The 14,091-nt window shown below is 40.4% G+C and overlaps 1 protein-coding gene across 16 annotated transcripts in view; it reads right to left on the reverse strand.

The window, feature by feature from the left end:
• LOC134735230 (leucine-rich repeat-containing protein 37B-like) overlaps positions 1-14,091 on the reverse strand; it is a 34,007-nt gene that overhangs the window by 15,530 nt on the left and 4,386 nt on the right. For 14 of the 16 annotated variants that reach the window (XM_063628842.1, XM_063628839.1, XM_063628836.1 and 11 more), the window contains 6 exons: positions 13,278-13,349; positions 9,972-10,043; positions 6,834-6,905; positions 6,109-6,189; positions 2,558-2,629; positions 1,900-1,974 (listed from right to left, as the gene is read on the reverse strand). In XM_063628842.1, coding sequence (XP_063484912.1) covers positions 1,900-1,974; positions 2,558-2,629; positions 6,109-6,189; positions 6,834-6,905; positions 9,972-10,043; positions 13,278-13,349 — 444 coding nt within the window. Of the gene's footprint in view, positions 1-743; positions 1,513-1,899; positions 2,023-2,557; positions 2,630-6,108; positions 6,190-6,833; positions 6,906-9,971; positions 10,044-13,277; positions 13,350-14,091 lie in introns of those variants that run through there. The other 2 variants (XM_063628844.1, XM_063628848.1) reach the window with 2 other exon arrangements.

A 14,091-nucleotide genomic window follows, 5' to 3' on the forward strand; every position in this document is an offset into this window, starting at 1 on the left:
CCAGCACTTTGGGAAGCCAAGGCAGGTGGATCAAGTGAGGCCAGGAGTTTGAGACCAGACTGGCTGACAAGACGAAACCCCATCTCTACTAAAAATATAAAAATTAGCTGGGCATGGTGGTGTGTGGCTATAATCCCAGTTACTCAGGAGGCTGAGGGAGGAGAATCGCTTGAACCTGGGAGGCCGAGGTTGCAGTGAGCTGAGACCTTGCTGCTGCACTCCAGCAACAACTCCGTCTCAAAAAAACATCTGCTGGGCCGGACATGGTGGCTCACGCCTGTAACCACAGCACTTTGGGAGGCCAGGGGGTGTGGATCAATTGAGGTCAGGAGTTCAAGACCAGCCTGGCCAACATGGTGAAACCCTGTCTCTACTAAAAATATAAAAATTAGCTGGGTGTGGTGGCGGGTGCCTACAGCTACTTGGGAGGCTGAGGCAGGAGAACTCTTTGAACTCGTGAGGTAGAGGTTGCAGTGAGCCGAGATGGCACCACTGTACTCTAGCCTGGGGATAGAGCAAGACTGTGTTGCAAAAAAAAAAAAAAAAAAAAAAAAAAAAATGCTGAAGATGTGAAACAACTGTGACTCTCACACAATGCTGGTGGAAATGTAAAATGGCACAGCCACTTTAGGAACAGTTTAGCAGTTTCTTAAAAAGTTAAATATACATTAAGCATGTGAACAATCCGACTCCCAGGTATTTACCCAAAGAAATGAAAACATAGGTTCACACAAAGACCTGTATATGAGTGTTTCTAGCAGTTTTATTCATAATTGCAAAAAACTGGAAGCTACCCAAATGTCCATACATTGATGAATGGATAAACAAATTGATACATCCACACAACTGGAATATTACTGAGCAATAGAAAGGAGTGAAGAGTTGTCCCTCGGTGTCTGCAGGGGATTGGCTCCAGGACCCCCTGCAGATACCAAAGTCCACAGATGCTGAAGTATTTTATATGGAATGACATAATACTTGATATAATAAATGACATAAGCCTCGGGTATACTTTAAATACCTAATACAGTGTAAATGGCATGTACATAATTATACCATGTTTTAAATTTTCTACTATTTTTATTGTTGTATTATTTTATATATTTTATTTTTTCCAAATATTCTCCATCCATGGTTAGTTGAATCCATGGATGAGGAACCTGCAGATATGGAGGACCAGCTGTACTGATAGGTGCAACAACATGGATGGTCGCATAATCTCAAAAAAATTATGCTGAGTGAGGCCGGGCAAGGTGGCTCACACCTAGCACTTTGGGAGGCTGAAATGGGCAGATCACTTGAGGTCAGGAGTTCGAAACCAGTTTGGCCAGCATGGTGAAACTTCATTTCTACTAAAAATACAAAAATTGGCTGGGCATGGTGGCACACGCCTGTAATCCCAGCTACTTGGGAGGCTGAGGCAGGAGAATCACTTGAACGTGGGAGGCGGAGGTTGTAGTGAGCTGAGGTCATGCCTCTGCACTGCAGCCTGAGCGACAGTGAGACTCCCGTCTCAAAAAAAAATAAAAAACAATACTAAGTGAAAGAAGTCAAACACAAGAGGCTGCATCCTACATGATTTCATTTATAAGACATTCTGAAAAAGACAAAACTATAGGAACAGAAATCAGATTAGTAGCTAACAGGGGCTGATGGTGGGAGGAAGGGATTGCCTACGAAGGGAAACGAGGGGGCTTTCTGAGGTGACAGAAATGCTTTATATTCGGAATGTGGTGGTGGTTATGTAACTATACATTTGTCAAAACTCATCAACTATACACTTATAAAGGGTGAATGTTATATGAAAATTATATCTCAATAAACCTGACTTAAGAAAATAATAAAACAAACCTAAAAAACCAACTAAGTAAAAATAAATCTAAGAAAAACATAACTTACAGTTTTTCCAGTTCAACAGTCATCGTGAGAATGTTCTTGAGTGTTGTAAGTGTGATGTGCGTTGTTCCCATGTCTCTGAAGAAGAAAGCCGAAACATTCATGATATGAACCCATTACAAAATTCTGTAGTTCAAAAGATAATTCAAGGACATGTGATTACTTCAATTTTGGCTTCTCTATAAAACAAGCCACTTCAACAGTTTATTTGCCGTAAAATTCCAGAGAGATCTTATTAAAGAAATTTAAGTTGATCTACATCATCAAATTAATAATATTTAAGAGAACTTACACTTTTTTTTTTTACCATTATCTTACTTCTCATTTCATATTGCATTCACCCATCTTGATTTACTCTTTTCTTCCTTTTTAGAATAATGAACACCTATTCCTCTTTGCTTTCTTGGTTAAGTAATATTCCTCCATGTGTCTACATGTTCCAAATCTATACAGCTTCTTCAACACTATTCCTTCCCCCGCTGGCTGTCTTGACCATTATACATCCTTTCTTAATCCTTTTCTTTGCCAATAACTTTTTTCAATAACTCAGTTAAAATTTAAATTATGACTTTTTAGCCTAATGCAAAATACTCTGTCATCTTTGATGACAAATTTAAAAAGCATAAATCATCTCATGACTCATGAGTACTATAGTACTTACAGATATTTTAATGCCGGCAGTTCAAAGAGATATGGATCTTCGACAGCAGTCAGAGGATTGCGATTGAGAATTCTGAAAAATGCAATGAAATTAAAATTACCTGCATTTTCAATGTGTGAAACTGCATAAAAAGCCTATATTCACTTTTTGGTATGGAACTTTTAGGTAAAAAAATAATAATTTTCTGCTTTTACATAATAAATCACCATTAGATTCCGTAAAGCACTATTCCTTTGGGAACTACCTAGGTCTCTAGAAGATAAAGTAGAGGAGAGAAAGCAGGGAAGAAATAGAAAAAAAAAAAAAAAAAAACAAGAAGTGGATAGCACAGAAAAAATATGCCACAGAACTTTTCAGGTCAAAAACCCTAGAAATGACTATGTTGGTAGGAAGCCCTGACTCTGTAGGAAACACTATTTCTAGTGTCCTCCATAATTCAAGTTGTTCGTCCATAATTCAAATTCCTTTTTTTTTTTTTCTTTTGAGATGGAGTCTTGCTCTGTTGCCCAGGCTGCACAGCAATGGCTCCATCTTGGCTCACTGCAACCTCCACCTCCTGGGTTCAAGCAATTCTCCTGCCTCAGCCTCCTGAGTAGCTGGAATTACAGGTGCCCGCCACCACCCCAGCTAATTTTTGTATTTTTAGTAGAGACAGGGTTTCATCATGTTGGACAGGCTGGTCTCCAACTCCTAACCTCGGGTGATCCACCCCCCTCGGCCTACCAAAGTGTTAGGATTACAGGCGTGAGACACTGCGCCTGACTGCTTGCCTTTCATCTTTATAAAGTTTTTTAAATTTATGGTTTAATTTGCACAGTTAAGGAAAAAAAAAGGACCAATTCTTTTGCTTTATAGTCAAAGAAAAAGGGATAAATCTAAGAGGAGGAACTGGTCAAAACCATACTCCCATCACATACTCCCACTTGTCTTCTTGTATGTCATCACAGCTTTTGTTACACTGCATGTAACCACCTATCTACTTGTCAGTCTCCTGGGCTATCAGCTCCTTGAGGGCAAAGACCACATCTTATTGTCATTGTCATCCCTGTGCCTGGCATGATGTCTGAAATTTACTAGGGATTTAATAAATGTTTATTGAATAAACAAATGACATTTTGTTTATGTGTCAATAAAAAGAATAAATTCATTTTGATGTGAATTTCTATTCCAAAATGCTGGAATCTATTTTCTTTTTAATTCTTTAAAGTGAACAAGAAAAAGAAAAGAAACAGGAAGAAATAAAAATCACCCTTTAGGTTAACCCAAGAATCATCACTGTACTTTTGCAGAAATTATAAAAATAATAATTATTACAGTGAGTATCTATTAGGTTGCTATGTATTTGTGATCAGAATTTCACATTTAATCCTCACAATAACCTTATGTGGTAGATATTATTATTGCCCTATTTTATAAATGAGGAAACTGAGGCACAGAGAGGTTACATAACTTGTCCTAGGTCACCAAGCTATGAAGAAGCAAAGCTGTAATCTGAACTCATGTATTTAATCTGTATGAAGAAAAAAGGTTTACTTTAACCTTATGGTTTTACAATTTTTTCTTTTCTTTCTTTCTTTCTTTCTTTCTTTCTCTCTCTTTCTCTTTCTTCACTTCCCACCCTCCCTTCCTTCTTTCCCTTCCCTCCCTTCCTTCCCTCCCCTCCCTCCCTTCATCCCTTCCTTCCTTCCTTCTTTTGAGTTAAAGTTTCCATTTATTGGCTGGGCCTGGTGGCTTAGGCCTATAATCCCAGCACTTTGGGAAGCCAGGCAGGTGGATCATCTGAGGTCAGGAGTTCCAGACCAGCCTGACCAATGTGGTAAAACCCCATCTCTGTCGGAGCCTAGCTCTGCCGCCCAGGCTTGAGTGCAATGGCATGACCTTGGCTCACTGCAACCTCCGCCTCCTGAGTTCAAGTGATTCTCCTGCCTCAGCCTCCTGAGTAGCTAGGATTACATGTGCCCACCACCACACCCAGCTAATTTTTGTATTTTTAGTACAGACGGGGTTTCACCATGTTGGTCAGGCTGGTCTCGAACTCCTGACTTCAGGTGATACACCCACCTCAGCCTTCAGAAGTGCTGGAATTACAGGCATGAGCCACCGCTCCCGGCTGCCAGATTCTTATGTGGGACTCCTACTGTTATAAAGTGCTTAGTAAAGGTGGTGAGTTTAAGACATTTGTATTGATGCTACCCAAAACTCTTGGGTGGAGGGACCTAATGAGCCTGTTCGCTGGTGGGAGGGCAAAAGAAAAACAGACCCTCAGTGTCTCTTCCCTAAGTTAAGCATCAGCAAATTAATGAAGACAGAGAGGAGCATCTGCAGAAACTGCTGCTCTAATCCAGACACATCCTCAACACCTCCCTCTACCTCAAAATGAACTGTGTGAAACTAGATTTCTGAACCACAAGAAAGGTGGAAAGTATTTTCTAAAGTCAGATGTAGAGGAGAATCTTCACCTTGAGTCTAAAGTCCCCTTCAGGCCATTGAATATACCCACTCTGATTTGCTGGGTATGTTATACAGAGAAATCATAGAACTTTTTCACTTACGGCAGAAGAGTAGTCAGGAAAGTATACGGAATTAAAATAGAGTGATGTATTTTCTTTACAAAATTTTTTCTTTGCACAATAGCTTAACATAAACACCATTTTGGCCAGGCATGGTGGCTCACACCTGTAACCCCAGCACTTTGGGAGGCTAAGGTGGGCAGATCACCTGAGGTCACAGGAGTTTGAGACCAGCCTGGAGGGGAGGTTGGAGTGCAGTGGCACAATCTCGGCTCACTGCAACTTCCACCTCCCGAGTTCAAGCCATTCTCGACCCTCAGCCTCCCGATAGCTGGGATCACAGGCGCCTGCCACCACGACCTGTTAATTTTTGTATCTTTAGTAGAGATAGGGTTTCACCATGTTGGCCAGGCTGGTCTCAAACTCCTGACCTCAAGTGATCCTCCCACCCCGGCCTCCCAAGGTGTTGGGATTATAGGCATGAGCCACTATGCCCAGCCCTACACTTTGGATTTAACTTTGATTCCTGCTCATATGCAGAGTTTCAAACTGCTTAAATGTCTGCAACATTTAGCTGCAAGGAAGAAAGCTTAACACAAAGTCCTCCAGGGAGCAAAAAACTGCACCACTACGCCCAGCTAATTTTTTTGTATTTTTAGTAGGGATGGGGATTCACCATGTTGGCCAAGCTGGTGTTGAACTCCTGACCTCAGGTGATCCATCCCCCTCAGCTCCTAAAGCTCTGGGATTACAGGCCTGAGCCACCCCGCCCAGCAACAAGGCTAATTTGAGGGTCACTTGTTTGATGCCTTTTCTTGCCCATGCCATAGGTCAGAACTAGGACAAGCAGAGCAGGTCATATATAAGCTGTGTAAGTCTCTTGGCCTCTTTGTACCTTAGTTTCCCCATTTGAGAAAAATGAATGGATCTTAAGACACGCTTTTCAGAGTTCACAATGGGCTTATATCCAGCTAACCAATAATTGTATGAGTTTTTATACAAAATAGTTGTTTCCATGTAGTCATCTTCTATTTCACTTACAAGTTGTGTAAAAACTGCATTCCGTGCCAGGCCTGAAATGCTCCATGCCTCAGTTCCGTAATTAAATTGCAGCCCAGATCTCTACAAAAAAAGACATAAGCCAAAGGAAAAAAAATTATTTCAGAACATTTATCATTTGCTGTGAGTCTAATTTATATACGATGGAACATAACCTCAATCCTTTCTCTGTGCACTAAGGAAATCTCACTGTGGAAGATACTGGCTTATGATTTATACTTTAACATTGCACGTGCGGTGCATGAGCTACAAAACAGTGAACGCTCCGTAAGTACCTGTGTTAAGTGATCTTTATTTCTCTAGAACAGGATTTCACAACTTCAGTACCATCGACATTTTGGACTATATAACTCTGCCGTGGGGGTTTGTCTTATACTTTGCAGGATGTTTAGCAGCATCTCTGGCCTCTGCCCACCAGATGCCAGGAGCCACAACCACAGTTTTGTCAACCAAAACTGTCTCTGGACTTTACCAAATGTCACCTGAGTACAAAATCACACCAGTTGAGAACCACTGTTCTCTGATGATTCACTATGAAATGTGTAGTAATTCTCACACTCATCTTTGCTAGAGACAAAAAGGACTTGCAATATCATTTTAGTACCTTTCTACTGGTCAAATTTTAATCATATTTCAAAACGAATAGCAAAGAGGTTTATAATTTTTATAAAAATTCCAAATGTAATAAAGTTATATTTGTAACTTACATATACTGCAAAAATGGTAGTGATTCAAATGTACGTCTTTCAATATGTTGTATTGTATTGCAGGATAAATCTCTAGGAAAAATAAAAGGAAAATATTGCCTTGATAAGTTATCAGTGTTGACTAGTATGAATAATAGCAAGAGTTTAGAATAATATTGAATACACATCTTTCATCTTGACTCTAAACGTTTGGACCTGTATTTGAACTTTCCAGAGCCCCTAACCCTGCCCGTACCTCTCCTAGAGTCTCACCTTCATACTTTTAATAAATAAAATATACAACTTAATAGACTTGGAATTAATTTTTCCTGAGAGCAGTAGACTTGATTAGATGCCCATTTGTAGTCTCATCAAATCCTAGATTATAAGCTCAAAGCTCTTATCTCTATATATAGTTTCTAATATTAAAACGAATAGCCTCACATTTATACACCTTCCTAGTTTAGGTTTGTTTTCCTAAGCCACTTCAGTATCAGAAGAAATAAAAGACATCCTTTCACAGCATTTGAAAGGAAGTTACTTAATACATAACTTTGAACTAATATTCGAATCATATTAATACAACTAATTTCTATCGTATTAATAGAAATTGATTTTTGGTTTTATATTGCTTTAATATTTCATGAAAGCAATTCCTTCAGTTATACAGTGATGGGGCTTTTCCCTCCCTCTTTACCTGGATGGTGTAACATTGTCTGGCTGATGTCTCCATCTCTAGCCTCTCCATTCCTAAACTATCCTGCACACAGTCATCATATAAATGCTCTAGAAGTGGCTTGCAAAGACCAGCACCTCCTGGGAAATTATTGAGGATGCAAATTCTTGGTCCCACTCTAGACCAACTGAATCAATAACTATGAGGGTGGAGTCCAGAACCAAGTTCTAATGTGCCCTCTCAATGACTGTGATGCAGATCCATCTTACAGCACTGCTGTGATAACACGGTTCCCCATGATGGCTCCTCAGCTTGGCATTCAAAGCCCTAGAAGATCTGGCTCCAATTTCCTACTTCCCCTCCTTGTAATCTACAGGTACTCATGGCAGTCCTCGAATACTTTCCTGTGTTTTGCCCTTCTCCCATTTCCCTTTTGCAAGTTTAGAATATTGTCCCCAAGATGTCTGTCCGATGCTACACAATGGCCCTTCAAAGTCCTATTCAAATGGGATTGTTCTCGTAACATCTTCCTGGGTCCAAACTGAAGTCATTTTCCCCTCTTCTATGCTTCAGAAACAATTTATCCCTCCTAGTGCCCACATCCATTTCTTCTTTTTTTTTTTTTTTTTTTTTTTAGACGGAGTCTCGCTCTGTCGCCCAGGCTGGAGTGCAGCGGCGCAGTCTCGGCTCACTGCAAGCTCCGCCTCCCGGGTTCACGCCAGTCTCCTGCCTCAGCCTCTCCGAGTAGCTGGGACTACAGGCGCCCGCCACCACGCCCGGCTAATTTTTTGTATTTTTAGTAGAGACAGGGTTTCACCGTGGTCTCGATCTCCTGACCTCGTGATCCGCCCGCCTCGGCCTCCCAAAGTGCTGGGATTACAAGCGTGAGAATGTAGTTATTTTTCATCCCATTTTTTCTGAGCATAAACTCCTTGAACGCATGAACTACGGCAATGCTCATCTGCATTGCCCACCATGTTTAAAACTGACACATGGAAATAAAGTAAATTCAAATATTTGTAAAACAAATGAATAGCTGGCCGGGCGCGGTGGCTCATGCCTGTAATCCCAGCACTTTGGGAGGCTGAGGCGGGTGGATTACAAGGTCAGGATATCGAGACCATCCTGGCTAACTAGGTGAAACCCCGTCTCTACTAAAAACACAATAAATTAGCTGGGCGTGGCGGCATGGGCCTGTAGTCCCAGCTACTCAGGAGGCTGAGGCAGGAGAATGGAGTGAACCCGGGAGGCAGAGCTTGTGGTGAGCCGAGATCGCGCCACAGCACTGCAGCCTGGGCGACAGAGTGAGACGTCGTCTCAAATAAATACATAAATAAATAAATAGCTGGGGGAGCGAGTAGAAGGAAAATGACTATTTTAAAGCAAATGAAGTTTTATTACTTCATGGCCTCTGTAGCACTTTGGCATCCACTTCAGGGTCTTTTCACCCACTTTTCTTAAGCCTTTCACGTTTGAAATAATCTGTTTGCAAAAGAGCATCACTAATAAGGATTAATGACATACACACCTCTATGGACAGAGGATAAGAATCAAGCTTTCACAGCAATTGAACATAGTATCTTCTTGTCTCTTAACAGACAGAAATACTATGCAGGTATCCCTTTCTTGGTAACAGGGCTGGGGAGATAGTTCCTGTGTAATTAGTGAAGGGTTAGGGGCATTTCTGATATGCTTCTTAGTGTAAACATTTCTAGCTCTACCACTTAACCATCATTTTAAACATCTGTTTTAATATAACAATTCCCAAAATGAAATCCTTAATACTAGTCTATTTTCTTGGTAGCTTAATATTCTTGATAATTATTATTTCTATAATTCAGCTGATTTCAAATATTTAAATGTTAATTTAATTCCGATTAAATTACTAAAAATTTGGGGATTAATGATGTTCAAATGAATGTAGGTGGTCCATATTTTCTTCTCCTTTAGGCAACAATCTGAAGTTAACTTTAATTCCTTTCATCCTACTAAACCAACTTTTTCAAATCTTTTTTTGTGAAGCTCACACAGTAAATATTTTAAGGCTTTGTGGGCCACATATGATCTCTCTCGCATATTTCTCTTTTTTTCTTTCACAGTCCTTTAAAAATGCAAAAACCATTCTTAACTTAATAGGCTATTAAAAAATAGACCCTAAGTTAGATTTGATCTATTGGCTGTAGATTGAATAGAAGAAGATGGTATGTAAATCCTTATAAAACAAGGTTCATATGGGTGTCAGTCACTGCTCAGATCTTCTTACCATGTGAAATTTTTTCTGTCTGTATTTTGTCTATACAATTTAAAAACTGAAAATGCATAGGACGTAGCTAATGCTAGAGATGGGCTGAGACCCTATACAAACTTACAGAATTGCAGAATTTTATTGCTGGAAGAAATCTTAGAGATTATCTAATTTGAATCCCTTATTCATTTTAAAAATAATATGACTAAAAACTCAAAAATATGATTAACCAACTTACAAATACTGGAGGTATAGCAGGCCTTCAAATGAATCGTTATGTAATTCAGTCAAATAATTTTCACTGAGAATTCTGGAAAATGAAAAAGTTATTTCTAGATTAAAATGCAAACTACAACTATTTGCTACACAGGACTATCTCATGCATGTGGAGGAAAGCTGGGTCATGGTCATTTCTAGATGGTGGTATCTGCTCTGCTTTCATTCCAACCTTTTCTTCCATTTTCCATTTTGTCTCCATCTCTCTCCACCATCACCACCACACACACAGGCAAGCACAGACACACACGCAAGCACACACACACACAGGCAAGCACACACACACACGCAAGCACACACACACGCAAGCACACACACACACGCAAGCACACACACACGTAAGCATACACACACACGCAAGCATACACACATGCAAGCACACACACACACGCAAGCACACACACACACGCAAGCACACACACACACGCAAGCACACACACACACAAGCACACACACACACGCAAGCACACACACACACGCAAGCATACACACACACACACAAGCACACACACACACGCAAGCACACACACACACGCAAGCACACACACACGCAAGCATACACACACACGCAAGCATACACACATGCAAGCACACACACACACAGGCAAGCACACACACAGGCAAGCACACACACACACAAGCACACCGCTCCACTCTTCCCACCAAATTGTATCTTTAATGACTCCTCTCTAGATCATAATATGCCTTTCAGAATCCAACTCTGGGTGGCACCAAGATCAGCAGAATCTCCATTTCCTCCTCTCTTTTCCCAAACCTTATTATGAAAGCCCCACATGGGACCATGTCAGGGCTGCAAGTGAAGCCATTCAACTTTTTTCTCCCATCAAAAAAATGTGAGAACTACAATGTGCATAAAGTGCACATAAAATTAGCCGGGCGTGGTGGCGGGCGCCTGTAGTCCCAGCTACTCGGAGAGGCTGAGGCAGGAGAATGGCGTGAACCCGGGAGGCGGAGCTTGCAGTGAGCCGAGATTGCGCCACTGCACTCCAGCCTGGCTGACAGAGCAAGACTCCATCTCAAAAAAAAAAAAAAAAAAAAAATAAAGTGCACATAACATAAATGTTGTTTATATTTAATTTAATTTCTGAGACAGGGTCTCATTCTGTTACCCACACTGGTCTCAGACTCCTGGCTCAAGTGATCCTCCTGTCTCTGCATCCCAAAGTCTTGGGATTGCAGACATGAGCCACCTCACCTGGCCAAATATTCAGTTTAATAATTGTAAAGCAGATACCCATGTAAACATTGTTACAAAAGATTATTGCTAGTATCCCAGAAGCCCCAGTGTGCCCCTTTCCAATCATATTCCTCTCTCTAACCCTAATAGGTAACCACTACCCTGACTTTTGTAATGATTTTCTTGCTTTTAAAATGTAGTCCTGGCCTGGCATGGTGGCTCATGCCTGTAATCCCAGCATTCTGGAAAGCCAAGGCACATGAATCACCTGAGGTCATGAGCTCGAGACCAGCCTGTCCAACATGGCGAAACTCTGTCTCTACTAAAATTATAAAAATTAGCTGGACATGGTGGCGGGCACCTGTAATTCCAGCTACCCAGGAGGCTGAGGCAGGAGAATCCCTGGAACCCGGGACGTGGAACTTGCAGTGAGCCAAGATCACACCACTGAACTCCAGCCTGGGCAACAAGAACAAAACTCCGTCTCAAAAAATAAATAAAGCAATTCTCCTGCCTCAGCTTCCCAAGTAGATGGGATTATAGGCACCCACCACCATGTCTGGCTAATTTTTGTATTTTCAGTACAGATGGGGTTTTGCCATATTGGCCAGGCTTGTCTCAAACTCCTGACCTCAGGTGATCCACCTGCCTCGACCTCCTGAGGTTCTGGGGTTACAGGTGTGAGCCACTGCACCTAGCATGTGTTTTATTTTTAATTTAGAACTCATGTATGTCTTGTCTATATAAGTCAAACTAATGATGTGACACAAACTGTTGTGAAAAATGTTACTTTGAATGTAAGCATTTTTTCCAAAATAATTTACGTGTCTAAACTGATTCCTTCTATAAATCAGGAAGAAAACGATAAAACAATTCAACAGGAAAATGAACAAAGGACAGAAAATTCAGAGAAGAAACACAAATGTTCAATAAGCATATAAAGATATTTAATTAAATTCATGAGTGATCAGGAAAATTCAAATTTGGATGGAATCCCTTTTATTCATCCATAACTTCAACAAAAAGTTGGCGAATACCCAGCAGTGAAAAGGTGTGGGGAAATGAATGCTGTCATATTCTGCTGACAATAGAGTCAGTTGGCACATTTTTGAGGACAATTAAAATTTTGTATCTACATAGTCTTCACCCCAACTCTTCCATTTCTAGATATCTATGCTACAGGAATACTTGCCCACTAAGCATAATCTAAACATTCATCAATGGGGAAATTATTAAATAAACTATGATGCATCCATACTATGGATTATGCGAATATCGTATGACATGTGACACCATGAAGTGAAAGAATCAAGTTGCAAGATGTTACCCTTTATGTAGAGAAAAAAGATTTTAAAAACCACACACCAAATCTATTTTGCTTTATGTAAATATGTATGTAGGCAAATGGGGAAAAGTCTGGAAGCATGTATACTAAACACAGAGTAGCATTACCTCAGGGATGAGGGAGTAGGGCACAAGGAGGGTTTTTGTTATACCTGTTATTGCATTTTTATACATTAAAAATAGAATCATGGGCTGGGGGTGGTGGCTCATGCCTATAATATGAGCACTTTAGGAGGCCAAGGTGGGAGGATCACTTGAGCCCAGGAGCTCAAGACCAGCCTAAGCAGCATAGGAAGACCCTGTCTCTACAAAAAATACAAAATTAGGTGGGCGTGGTGGTATGCACCTCTGGTCCCAGCTACTTGGGAGGCTGAGGTGGGAGGATCACTTGTGCCTGGGAGGTGAAGGCTGCAGTGAGATGTGATTGTGCCACTGCACTCCAGCCCAGGGCACAAAATAAGACCCTGTCTCTGAAAAAAAAAAGAGGAAAAAAAAGAATATAACCATGTATTATTTGTATGATAAAAAATTTAAATTGCCTCTTATTTTAGAGAGAGCCTATCAAATTTAATTTTAAAATAACCATAGGATTGCAATCCACAGAGGTTGATTTGGGGTATGGAGGGAAAATATCTTTTCTCAGAGGTATGGACCTCAAAATTCTGGACCAAGAAGGATCTTACAATGCAGTTAGTTTTTTGTCATCTTTGGAGAGAATATACTCACAGTTTCTTGGTCCAACTGTATGCTTTCCATACATTTCCATCAATGTATGAAATATAGTTTCCTTGGAAATTTCTGTGAAGAAAGACAGTTTATATCTTTGAATAGGCAGGAAAAGAATGAACAGAATAAATAAAAGAATCATGGCAACCTTGTCGGGGATATTCAGAAACAGAAAATAACACCTGCTTTCTCATTTCCAGAGCTATCAGCTTCCCAGTTTGCACAATTCATCAAGAAATAATGCGGGGCCACTGGCACAAATGATGAGGCATCTCCCGGAAGCTTAACTTCCTATCCGTCCCATCTCTTGGACAGACGATGCCAGTTAATTACTTTGAATGTAAGTATTTTATCCGAAAGCACTTATGTGTCTAAACAAACTCCTACAAATCAACACAAAAATGGTAAATAATTCAACAGAAAAATGGGCATAAGCTTATCTTTATCGATAAATAAGTAGAAAGAAACCCTATGTCAGGTAACACCAAAGCTTTGCCCTCTGTTGAAACATCCTAGGCTTTTTCTTTCCACTCTCATTACAACTGATCTGATTTAGCCCCTTCACACTTTACTCCTACATTTTGCTAGACTTTTCTATTTTGTCTCCCTGAAATAAGCGTTTCCTTTTGGGCACTCTACATACGGATTCTAAAATAATCCTTTGCATGTCTATACTTGAACATAAAGCAAAAAAACAAAACAAAATAAAATAATCTTCCTGTTTTCGTCATTTAATCTCTCTTGCTTGGAAACTTTCAATGGCTTTCCATACCCCATTGTGTACTCTTTAAGACCCAAGTAAAATTTTAGCTTA

Source organism: Symphalangus syndactylus, chromosome 20 (assembly GCF_028878055.3).
Source record: "Symphalangus syndactylus isolate Jambi chromosome 20, NHGRI_mSymSyn1-v2.1_pri, whole genome shotgun sequence".
Lineage (NCBI taxonomy): Eukaryota > Metazoa > Chordata > Mammalia > Primates > Hylobatidae > Symphalangus > Symphalangus syndactylus.